Source organism: Mobula birostris, chromosome 24 (genome assembly GCF_030028105.1).
Source record: "Mobula birostris isolate sMobBir1 chromosome 24, sMobBir1.hap1, whole genome shotgun sequence".
Classification (NCBI taxonomy): domain Eukaryota; kingdom Metazoa; phylum Chordata; class Chondrichthyes; order Myliobatiformes; family Myliobatidae; genus Mobula; species Mobula birostris.
This window is the reverse complement of record NC_092393.1, coordinates 8287163-8299892: the sequence shown is the minus strand read 5'-3', so window position 1 is coordinate 8299892 and position 12730 is coordinate 8287163. Positions and strand designations below refer to the sequence as shown.

At 43.5% G+C, this 12730-nt stretch overlaps 1 protein-coding gene across 1 annotated transcript in view; it reads right to left on the bottom strand.

The window, feature by feature from the left end:
• The window catches only part of srp68 (signal recognition particle 68), a 74539-nt gene extending 64383 nt beyond the window's left edge, over positions 1–10156 (bottom strand). The window contains exons 1-5 of the mRNA XM_072242716.1: positions 10034–10156; positions 7535–7601; positions 4873–4986; positions 3586–3781; positions 1641–1723 (exon numbers count right to left, since the gene is read on the bottom strand). Of these exons, the coding sequence (XP_072098817.1) occupies positions 1641–1723; positions 3586–3781; positions 4873–4986; positions 7535–7601; positions 10034–10112 (539 nt within the window). The 5' untranslated portion in view covers positions 10113–10156. The remainder of the gene's footprint in view (positions 1–1640; positions 1724–3585; positions 3782–4872; positions 4987–7534; positions 7602–10033) is intronic.
• Positions 10157–12730: the final 2574 nt, after the last annotated feature.

Genomic DNA, 12730 nt, shown 5'->3' with positions numbered 1-12730 from the left:
ATTCCTGGAATGAAAGGGTTATCACATGAGGAACGTTTGATAGCTCTGAGTTTGTACTGGTTGGAATTCAGAAGGATGTGTGGGGATCTCACTGAAACCTTTTGAATGCTGAATGGCCTAGACAGAGTAGATGTGGAAAGGATGTTTCCCATGATGGGGGGGTCTAGGACAAGAGGGCACAGCCTCAGGATAGAGGGGTGTCCATTCAAAACAGAGATGTGGAGAAACTTCTTTAGCCAGTGGGTGGCAAATCTGTGAATTTAAGACAGAGATTGATAGGTTCTTGATTGACCACGGCACCAAAGTTTACAGGGAGAAGGTCAAGGGGGAAGGGATTAAAAAAAAGGATCAGCCATAATTGAATGGTGGCGCAGACTCGATTGGCCAAAAACCTAATTCTGCTCCTATGCTTTATGGTCTAAATGTGACTTCACTCAAGTACCTCATCTTTAACCGTCTCCTTTAATAAATCTTACCTAACAGAAATGTATTGATCGCAATTTGAAATCAACAATTGATCAGTTGCTGTTTCTGCATGAATTTCAAGTTTCCAGCTGACAAAAAAACTTTCAAGTACATTGGCCAAGACTGCACCAATTAAATCAATTCCACCCACTTTTATAGGCTAAGCAGAAAGATGGTCAATCATCCCCATTCTGTGTAAATATGTTTTTCATTCATGGCTGTTTTTGTTGTGTGCATGTGTGTGTGTGTGTGTGTGTATACACGTGTATGTGTGCCCCCTCCAGCTTAAGACTGCACAACCAGCCATAATAGTATGTATAAAGAAAAATTAATTCACCCAAAATATCTTGAAATGATCAATCAAAATCGCCACTGAGTTTTTAAATTCCAGGAATTCAGTAACCATGGTTTCTGTAATCTCCCCAGGACCTTAACTCAAGAGTTGTGGTAAATTCAGCTATATATCTTTAAGGTGTAGATTGGGATCTAAAGGTCAGGTCACAGTTGGAGCGCAACTGCCAGGCACTACTGTATTTCAGTTGTCTTTTCAGTAACTTTCTGCATCTGTCCACAAGATTATGATGATCTCCTAATTATCACTGCTTCAAGCTTTGCACTATTTAGAAATTAGTCTGTGATATCCTTTTTATATAAATATCCAAAATGAGTAGCGTCAATTCACGTCAATGTGTGCTACATGTTTTGTACCAGTTGGACTGGATGAATATAATGCTTAGACTTTTATTGTAGGCTGAGATTATGTAGAATGGATCTTTATCAACTCTGAGAATGTGCTTCTACAGTATGATTGTGGATGGATTGCAAAAGCTCACCAAATTTATTAAGGTAGCGTGTCCTTTCTTTGCAAATTGTACAGCAGAGGACACAAAGCAGTGGGAAACCAGATCTCCCAAATAATTGACTTGGAAATTGATGCTCATAACTCCATAGGTGCTGGGACAGATGATGTAAGTCTCTGCTTAACCACTTGTGGGAGCTCCACCACCATCCGATATTACTGATCACCTCATATTTATGGACAATAGGGAGTTTTTAAAAAGAACTGCTGCATGGATGTGGGCAGAACTGATGGATAACAAAACACATAGTACACTAGATAGGTACTAGCAGAGAGAATACAAAGACACACACAAGTAAGGATACACATCACTTACTTGCACTTGTGCAAAGCCTCCATAGCACCCTTCCATTCTTGCAGCTCGAAATTCAGCATTCCCTTAAGATAAGCAGTATATGCCTGTAAAAATTGTAAAACAATCATCATGGAAAGCACATCAGAAAAGGGCACACTGACTTTTTTAACAATCAGAATGAAGAATACAGCATAACTACAGGTTTCCCCCGCCATCTGAAGGTAGAGCACTCCTATGAAACGGTTCGTAAGCCGGAATGTTGTAAAGTGAAGAAGCAATTACCATTAATTTATATAGGAAAATTTTGTGAGCGTTCGCAGACCCGAAAATAACCTACCAAATCATGCCAAATAACACATAAAACCTAAAATAACAGTAGCATATAGTAAAAGCAGGAACGATATGAATACACACCCTTTATAAAGTAAAAATACTTTTCCACAATCATTGCTGCACTGTTCTCCGCAGCGAAGATCTCACGCAAGTACTCTCGGCAGAAGCACAGCGCAAGCGCTCTCCAGTAACCTTTAAGCTATGAAGCTGCCGAATCATACCAAATTACATGTAAAAATACACAGCCTATATAAAGTAGAAATAATGTATGTACAGTGTAGTATCACTTAGCGGAATCGGGAAGACATCGAGCACACCGATGATGCTGTACTAGGCTGAGTCGTTGGAGGTTGCGGTGGTGCAGTGGTCCCCATCCTCCGGGCAGCAAACTGATACCAATCCGCGAAGCATGCACTGGTCCAGCAGTAGCCGGGACGCACCCAGCACATCTTTAAGAAAAAAGCCGAAACAAACAAGCAATCGTCTCTGATCTGGGCCGACATTTACGTGCCGGGCGGCACCTAATTAATTAGCTGGTTTGTTTTGGCTTTTTTTCTTAAAGATGTGCTGGGTGCGTCCCAGCTACCGCTGGATTCTCCGCAAATCAGTATCTGTCCGCGGCCCGGGGGTTGGGGCGGTGGGACACTAAGATGTCATCTGTTTCCATCAGGGCAGGCAGGTCATCTTCTTCTATGTCTGCCTGCCTCGATGTCGAAGGTCGAGGTTCGTCATCTGCTGTGGCTGATGTGGAAGGCCTGCTTGACTGCTTAGCCGCGCGCATTTTTAGATCATACAGTTCTTTGTAAGCACTCAAACCATCCTGCAAATATGCCCTAAACCGACATACCCTTTCAAAATTAAAGTCGTACTTTATCATTGCAGCGAAAATCTCACGCAGTTTCTTCACGTTCAGTTCCTGGACGACTTCACTTTCGGTCCGTTTGCTACTGCATTCGGTTTTGATTGTTTTCCTTTCCTCTTCCAATTGCATCAGCTCTTCATCTATCAGTTCTTGGTCATGAGATGCCAAAACTCTTCAACATCATCTTCGCCAACTTAAACAAACCAAACTCACTTTGTCCTTGCTTCGTTCACCACCATCGAAACGCTTAATTATGTCTAGGTTTACGCTAAATGTAACACCCTTACGAACTCTTTCAGGCTTTTCCAATACCTTAGAACTCACCTTGCAAACGGCTGCTCGCAGGCATGTGTTTAAGCAATGCCGGCGAGAATGCAGTTCCAAATCCGGGGGAGGAGCGGCTGCTCGGGGTGCGCGCTGCTTTTTATCGTGCACTGATTTTTTTTCGCGCGCTGCCTTTTCTCGTAACAGTAAGGTTTCGTAAAGCGAACGTTCAAAAAACGGGGGACACCTGTAATGCATTTAATCCACTGGCTCTTTAGGGTATGAGCTAACAGTAGTGAAAGTACTACTGTAGATTCAAAAATGTGTTAAGATTACTTTAGTTTCAAGCAAATATCTGTAAGTCACTAAGAACTAATAAAAGAATTGTTTCCATAGAGCTCAAAAGTCAGATGCAGTGATCAAATAGGATCAATGTAAAATTTAAAAACATTAAAGGATGTGGACTCCACCCACTTCCACCCTTCCCAAAACATGTCAGCTACTTACCTGAGCTTCCAGTTTGGTTTTTGCATCAACGCAATTGCTTTCACACAAATGTTCCAGCTCTTCTGCATGCTTGACAGCTTTCCTGAGCCGAGAGAACAAGTGGAACCGTTTGCGAGGTTCAGTGTTTGCTTCTTGTTTCAGCTGCATGGCATAGCTCCAAGCTCGCTCTGCATCCATTAGAACTAGCAGCAAATACCTGCGAACAGCCAACAGCATTAGAAAGGCTCTGTCTAGCTAAACAGTGAGAATGTTGGGCCTAAAAATCATCAGCGTTAATAATAATTCATCATTACTCAAAGTGCATCCCAAAGTTCAGGTTGGTGGAGAGTTTAAAATAGGCATTCTCGAACCATTTAGCACATGGAAATTCCTTCTACTTCACCACTGGATATTAACTTAGCAATTTATGACTAGTCCATCAATTCTTTCTCTGAACATTACTAACAAATACTATTTAAGCTAGTGTTATCAACATTTTTCTGTGGATACATTTTTTGCTTTGAAGAACTGGATTAGATTGGAGTTTCCATGACCTCAAGACATCTTAATGCAGTTAACATCCAAGAAAGAAATCCAGAAAGGTAATCTGTTGTAATACAGGAAACACAGGCGAGGTTGTAACTACAATGCCCCAATGACCAGACTAAATTCTAACTGTAATGTTCATTAAATACCAACTAGACATCCAAGAGATCTTCCTTTCTTTCCTTCAAAACAATCATGAACAGACAATTCCACCCAAATGGAGAAAACTTGCACCCATTCCAGTTTTGTGGGTTCTGAGAGGTCTGATGGGTAGGTGGGTAGCTGCAAGGATGTACATAGCTTCTGTTACCATGCTAGGCTTCTGTGTGCTCACAAGACACAGGGGACTCTCAAATGGGATTATTTAACCCCCAAAAGAATACACGAGTTTTCACATTTATGCTTCATACAGAGATGGGTGGCAGTGGTGCAGCTAACTGAGCTGTTGCCTCAAAGTCCCAATCACTCAGGTTCCACCTTGATCTCAGGACTTGTCTGAGAGGTTCGTACGTTCTTTGACTGTGCAAGTTTCTCCTGGGTATGCTAGTTTCTTCTGCCATTCTAAAACTGTGGATTAGTGCATATTAAATTAGCCCACAGTAAATTGGCCTCAGTGTGCAGATGAGTAGCAGAACCTAGGAGTAGTCAATGGGAATGGGAGGAGATTGAGAGTAGCACTGACAACTAGCTTCAAAGGGCTTGCTTCCTTAGTGTACAAGTCTGCATAATGAAAATTGAATCTTTCTCCAGCCTCCTTCCTACCTGCTATCTGACAGAATATCAGCTGTGATCTTCTTGCCCGTGAACTTGTGGCGGTTTCCCATTTTAAAGCCAAGTGCCTTCCTGAGACGGCGTAGTCTGCGTGAACAGTAACCTCTGGTAACAAGCAAAGGAAATATTAGTAATTCTGCAGTCCATTCTAGTTTACTGCAAAATACAATTAACAGAAGCAGAGGTACGATCAAACAGAATTAGAGGACAAACAGCACAAAGGGCAAGAGTATCTGAAATCACCACGGCATGGAAATCATTTGTCACTCTGCACCTGTGCAACCCAATGACTCCGTTTCTCTGACTATCACACCTCCAGATCCCTGAAAATTTCCCTTTAGTACCCGAAAGGTTTCTTTTAACTAAAGCAGTAATAAGTACAGAAAGATAAAGCTGATGAATATGTAACTTGAAAGATGACAAAGAAGGCTTTAGATTTCCGAGGAATTGGGACTTCTCCTAGGGGAGATGGGGCTTCTATAAGCTAGACAGGTTGCTCTCAATAGGAACATAACCAATGTTCTCAAGGGGAAGCTTTTAGTGATGTTGAGGAGGTCTTAAGCTTATAGGGGTTAAGAAGGGTGTGGGAAACCTTGGGGTACAATCCAAAATAGAGAAACGTTTAGAGAAGATGGGAAGTTCAGTTCAGCTGAAGGGGTACTTAAGGGAAAAGACAATAATGAAAGTATTAGCAGAGGTAACAATAATCAGAAAGGAGCAGAGTATCAAGCACAAGAGTTCACCATCAAACCGTGTCAAGGCAAGTAAGATGCTACAATAAAATTAAAGGTAAAAAAGCCAAAATAAATTAAGAAGAGAATTCACACTAGATTAGGTCAGCATTAGGATTTTATTATGTCATGGAAAATGAAACTGAAATTAAACTAAATATGGCTTCTTACACAAATACGTGAACAAGGTTAGTAACCTAGAAACGCTCTTTAAATTTTCTCCCTCTAATGTTTGGCATTTCTACCCTGATTAACAGTAATTTGGAAATGCAGAGATTAATTAAATAAAATCAACAGATTTAGTAACAGCAAATCATGTTTACCCCTGACATCTCCTCTGTACCTACTTCCAAGCACCTTAAAACTGTGCCCTCTCGTGCTAGCCATTTCAGCCCTGGGAAAAAGCCTCTGACTATCCACACGATCAATGCCTCCCATCATCTTATACACCTCTATCAGGTCACCTCTCATCCTCCGTCACTCCAAGGAGAAAAGGCCAAGTTCACTCAACCTATTCTCATAAGGCATGCCCCCCAATCCAGGCAACATCCTTATAAATCTCCTCTGCACCCTATAGTTTCCACATCCTTCCTGTAGTGAGGTGGCCAGAATCGAGCACAGAATTCCAAGTGGGGTCTGACCAGTGTCCTATATAGCTGCAACATTACCTCTTGGCTCCTAAACTCGATCCCACAATTGATGAAGGCCAATGCACTGTATGCCTTCTTAATCACAGAGTCAATCTGCACAGCTGCTTTGAGCATCCGATGGACTCAGACCCCAAGATCCCTCTGATCCTCCACACTGACAAGAGTCTTCCCATTAATACTATATTCTGCCTTCATATTTGACCTACCAAAATGAACCACCTCACACTTATCTAGGTTGAACTCCATCTGCCACTTCTCAGCCCAGTTTTGCATCGTATCAACGTCCCACTGTAACCTCTGACAGCCCTCTATACTATCCACAATACACCCAACCTTTGTGTCATCAGCAAAATTACTAAATTTACTAAAGATTCAAAGTACATTTATTATCAAAGTATGTATACAGAATGCAATTCTGAGATTTGTTCTCCTGAAGGCAGCCACAAAACAAACAAACACACACACACACCACTGAACCTGTTCAAAATGTCAAACAGCAAGTCAACAAACAGTTGATCAAGTCAGGAGTCTAGGAGTATTCAGTTTAGTTCAGTTCAGCACCGCGCTCCTTGCCGCAGAGCCCGTCTTCACTAAAGAACCCCACTCCTCACTGATACTCCCATCAAAACGCTCAAAAACAGCAAAAAATAGTAACCTGAATTCAGAAACACATACAACATGAACCTCAAAGACCCCAAAACGAGTCCACAGCCACGATCCTCATTGATCAAACCCTGCAACGTGGATCCCAAGGCTCCTGCAATTTCTCCCAACAGCAGCTAGCGAAAGAGACAGGAGGATTGGTCAAACACAGGCAGAAAGCACTGAATACCCGACTGCACTCTGCTCTCAGCTCTCATCTTTGTTGACGACAACCTTGCTCAAAGCCTCAACTGGAGAGAAACAATGGAGTCGATCACGAGATTGTCCCCGCCTCCAGGCTGCACACTCTGTTTCCAACCTCACCAAAGTCCCTCGGAGACAGCAAAGCGCCAGATCACACAATTGGCCCAAAAACACACCATCAAAATGTAAATCACAGGTTCCAATCGCAGTCCAATTATATTTGAAAGTAGTAAATGAAGTAGTTTCACGAACTGTCTGGAGGGCATTGCCACTGGTTGTGCTGTTCAATGGTGCCATCTTTACGTTATATGAATTTGCACGGTATCCCATTGCACCTTAACTAACGTGTAAATCCACCGAAGGCAGGTGGGCACCAAAAATCCCTCCGCAAACCCCACCCATAACCAACAGAACACTTCCACTGACCTGTACCGCTGATAGTCTTCATGTCGTAGGCCATGTTGCTGCTGCGAGTCCTTGATGATCTGCAAGACTAGATTTCATAGTTTAAGGAAAGTAGGACAAGAAATATATCAGAGAAGTCTCAGCTTCAAACTCAAAATGCAGAGCTCAGAGGAGCTACACTGAGGAAGAAAGCAGCACAAAAGGGGTCTCATTACAGCGAGAAAAATGTGCTTGGATCTAGTGCTAAACGCTGCCTTGGAAAAGTTACAAGAGAAGAACCAGACAAGCTCCTGTCACATTTTGATAACTACTCTACGAAGTTCTGAAATACTCCAGCTATCCATGAACCTTTGGCAACTGTTGCAAGTAAAAACAACTCAGGCAATGTGAAACAGCAACTTTACCAACATATAGATGGGTCATATCATTTCCTCTTATACCTTCCTGAAAGGCTAGTTTGGTTTGTTCCTATGCAAGTTTAACTGACCTTACTTGTCAAAATTCCAATAGCTGCAATCAGCCTTTCAGATTTCAATGTCAAAATCAGATATTTCATTGCATATTGAACAGTAAAGCACAGCTAGTCTTTGGCCTACATTTACACTGATCACGATGCCAATGGAACCTCTCTGTCCGTATCCTCCATTCCCTGCCTGGTCATATGCCTGTCCAAATTCGCCTTAAGTCAGGATTCCCAACCTTTTTTATGCCACGGACCAAAACCATTAAGCAAGGGGTCTGTGGAGCACCGAGTAGAAACCCTTGCCTTAAATGTTGCTCTTGTACCTGCTTCTACCACCTGAAGCATTCTGACGGTTGCATCACCCTCCAATCTGGAGACTGCAATACACAGGAGACAGAGGGTTGTAGTCAGCCAGTGGACACAACCCTCCCTACCACCAATACTGTGCCTCAAGGAGGCATCCATCACCAAGGATCCTCACCATCTGGGGCATGCCCACTTCATCAGGGAGGAAGTACAGGAGCCTGAACAGCCCAACATTTTAAGAGCAGCTATATTTTTATCTTATTGAGATACAGCGTGAAAAAGGCCCCTCCAGCCCTTTTAGCTAAATCACCCAGTAATCCCTTGACTTAACCTGAGCATAACCAGGGGACAATTTACAATGACCAATTAGTCTACCAACCAGTACATCCTTGCACTGTGGCAGGAAACCAGAGCACCCAGAGGAAACCAACACAGGCAGCGACAGGAACTGAACCGGTGTCGCGTGTACTGTGAAGTTTCGCACTTCACAGTCGGCCCTCCGTATCCACGGATTCAACCAACCGCGGATCAGGATAAAAAAAAACAGAAGCTCTCTCTTCAGGACTTGTTTGAGCATTGTTCGCCTCGCGTCTCATTCATTCGCTACTTGTGTTGTGAGCGAGAGGAAGTTTAAGGCTAGTAAGGGATGAGCACCCTCATAGCTACGTAAAGTGCTACAGCCTCAAGAACTTAAAGATCACGGGAGAATCAGCATCGGCTGATGCCGAGGCAACATCAGCTTTCCCAGAAGAGCTACGATGGTTGCGTCTGTACTGAACATGTAGAGACTTTTTTTTCTTGTCATTATTCCCTAAACAATACAGTACACCAACTATTTACACAGCATTTACATTGTATTAGGTATTATAAGTAATCTAGAGATAATTTAACGTATACGGGAGGATGTGCGTAGGTTAGGCCATTTTATAAACTTGGTATCTGTGTGGGGGTCCTGGAATCAAACCCCTGCGGATACAGAGGGCCGACTGTACTGTGCTTCCCCTTCACCATCAGGTTTCTGACTGGTTCATGAAGTCCACATTGTTACTCCTTTTACAATACTTACTTATATAACTTAAGTCTTCCACTGTATTGCTGCTGCAAAACAACAAACATCAGTGATAATAAACCTGATTCTGAAATACTTCCTACTTTCCAATCTGCTGGGACTGTATCAAAAACTATAAAGATTTGAAAGCCCACTGCCAATGCATCTTTGAACGCAAAATTCAGATTTACAGGCTCAACCAATTTAGAAAGAGCAATATTCATATTTGCTTGAAATGTTATAGCATTTTAGTCAAATGTTCAGATATGAGACCTCGACTTTACTCTGTAGCATTTGTTTCTAGAACACCTATAAGTTAAAGACTGTAACTCGAGCATACTGTCCAACTAACACCAGATGGTTCACAGCTGGTTTTCTTTGCAATTTTCATATAGCATCTTGACTTAAAAAGACAAATATCGCAACAAAGGGTACTAAAGACAACAGCCACAATGCTCGGCAGTGAAGTACAGCACGCAGTAAATCATAAAATAAGCCAGCTGCCTGCACTGTGCGGTCCGGGGACCCAGCTCCGACTCCTACCCACTTCACTGTCGTTTCTCATGGCAGAGGCCCGCGCCCTCAGCCCCTTACTGACACGTAATCCTTGTGGTCAGACCCCGTCCGCCAGTTGCACCGGCCCCACTGCCCCGGCACACACTCGGTCCAATTCGACTCGCACCCCAGTGTGGACAAAGGATACTCTCTAGGCTGAGGGTGGCGCCCAGCTCCACCGCCCGGTTCTCTTTATCTTCCCCCGCATCCTCCCGGACTGTCGCCATCTTCACTCGCCCCGAAAGCACGCCGGGATTGTGGAGGAGCAGCGGCGGCGGCCTGGCCGCGTGGCTTGCCGGGATACTGGAAGAAGAGCTGCGCCCTGGCACGCCGGGATAGTGGAGGAGCAGAGCGCTCGCCGGTCCTGTGGCGCATTAGACTTGACTCCTGAGCGGGGCGGCGATGCCCTCCAGGCAGTCCGTGGGGTCATTCCCATTTCGACAGGAGATATCTGAAAATTAACCGTCAAATTAATTGCTACTGCAGGAATCCTGCCGTTAAAAACTGATGTTTTAAAGATTAAAAACAGAAAATACTGGAAGCATCAGTAGGTCAAGTCGCATCTGTGGAATCAGTGCTATTCTCATTGACAAACGGCGTGATTCTTTTTGTTTTACGGCAATAATTCAGTGCAAGGCATAAAAATTACTATAATTAACAGAAATAAATGTGTAAGTACCGCCAAAGACTAACTACAAGGTATGGTTTATGGACCGTTCAGAGATTTGAAGGCGGATGGGAAGAAAGGATTCAGGTAATGTTCCGGGTAGAGTGTATAGTATATTACAACAGTATACTACATCATACAACTACTGTACCGACACAGGGAATTTTAAATTGTCCCATTCAGCTTCCAAGATTTAATCGCTTTGGTGGTTTTCTTACACTTGAGGGATAACGTTTTTTCCTGACAAGGGGATTCACTCTGCTTGCTTGGTGAGACTTGTGCCTGTGAAACAATCTCAGGTTCTGTAGTCTCCGTTGTGGTGGTTGTAGGAATTGACTCTGGGACTGCAGGAAGTGGTTCGGACATCTCAGGACACCTTTCTTTAACAATTGACCCAATTGAGATGTGCCAACTGGTGAATGGTGCAGCAGCAACAACCTAGTCTCCTGACAAAAGGTCTCGGACCGAAACGTCAACTCTACCTTTTCCTATAGGTGCTGTCTGGCCTGCTGCGTTTCACCAGCAATTTTTATGTGTGTTGCTTGAAATTCCAGCATCTGGGGATTTCCTCGTGTTCACCATTTCCTTTGCCTTTTGGAAAGCCACCTCACATTGCTTTGTCCATTGCCATTTCTTCCTGATCTGAAGTAATGAGTTCAAGGTGTGGAGCGCAGGAGCCAGGGTTAGCACGAACATGTGATAGTAATTGGCAAATCCTAAAAAAGATCACAACTGTGATACATTCTTTAGCCTTGGAGTATATATAGGCCACTTCTTGAAGTTCCTCAGCACACTTGTGTAATTCGTTTTTACCAATGGTTTGACCACAATACGTGATGCTTGGTTTGAAGAATTCACACCTGCTCCATCATGCTCTGAACCCACAATCTTCTAATCTTTTTAACACTGTCTTGAGGTTTTGGAGATGTTCCTTGTCATTCTCAACATTAACAATTATGTCATCCAGGTAACACTGAGTGCCTGAACAGTCTTGCAGCAGCTGGTTCACAGCTTTCTGGCAAAAATAAGCCTGCTGTTGTGATAAAGCCCATTGTGAGTGTTTATGATTAGAAGCACTTTGGACTCTTCTGTGTCCATCTGTAGGTAGGCCTCAGCTAAGTCCAGTTTGTTGAAGTATTTCCCTCCAGAAAGGTTTGCAAAGGTATCCTCTATCCTGGGCAGAGGGTATTGAATTGACTTGATTACTTACATCCTTCATATACATGAGTAAAAGTCTTTATGTTACATTTCCATCTAAATGTGCAATTTGTAGTAATTTGTAATAAATAGTACATACAATAGGACTGTCAATATAACATAGAAATGCAATTGTATCGGCATGAATTAATCAGTCTGATGGCCTAGTGAAAGAAGCTGTCCCGGAGCCTGTTGCTCCTGGGTTTTATGGCTGTGGTACTGTTTCCTGGATGGTAGCAACTGGAACAGTTTGTGGTTGGGGTGACTCAGGTCCCCAATGATCCTTCAGGCCCTTTTTACACACCTGTCTTTGTAAATGTCCCGAATAGTGGGAAGTTCACATCTACAGATGCACTGGGCTGTCCGTACCACTCCCTGCAAAGCCCTGTGATTGAGGGAAGTACAGTTCCCATACCAGGTGGTGATGCAGCCAGTCAGGATGATTTCAATTGTGCTCCTGTAGAATGTTCTTTGGATTTGGGGGCCCATACCAACCTTTTTCAATCGTCCGAGGTGAAAGGGGTGCTGTCGTGCCTTTTTCACCACACAGCTGGTACTGTATGTACAGACCACGTGAGATCCTCAGTGATATTTATGCAGAGAAACTTAAAGCTGTTCACCCTCTCAACCCCAGATCCATTGATGTCAATAGGGGTTAGCCTGTCTCCATTCCTCTTGTAGTCTACAACCAGCTCCTTTGTTTTTGTGATATTGAGGGAGAGGTTGTTTTCTTGACACCACTGCGTCAGGGTGATGACTTCTTCTCTGTAGGCTGCCTCATTATTATTTGAAATTAGGCCAATCAGTGTAGTGTTGTCAGCAAATTTAATTAGCGGGTTGGAGCTGTGGGTGGCTATACAGTCATGGGTATACAGAGAGTAAAGGAGGGGGCTTAGTACAAAGCCCTGAGGGGCACCTGTGTTGAGGGTCAAAGGGGCAAAGGTGAGGGAGCCCAGTCTTACCACCTGCCGGCGATCTGAC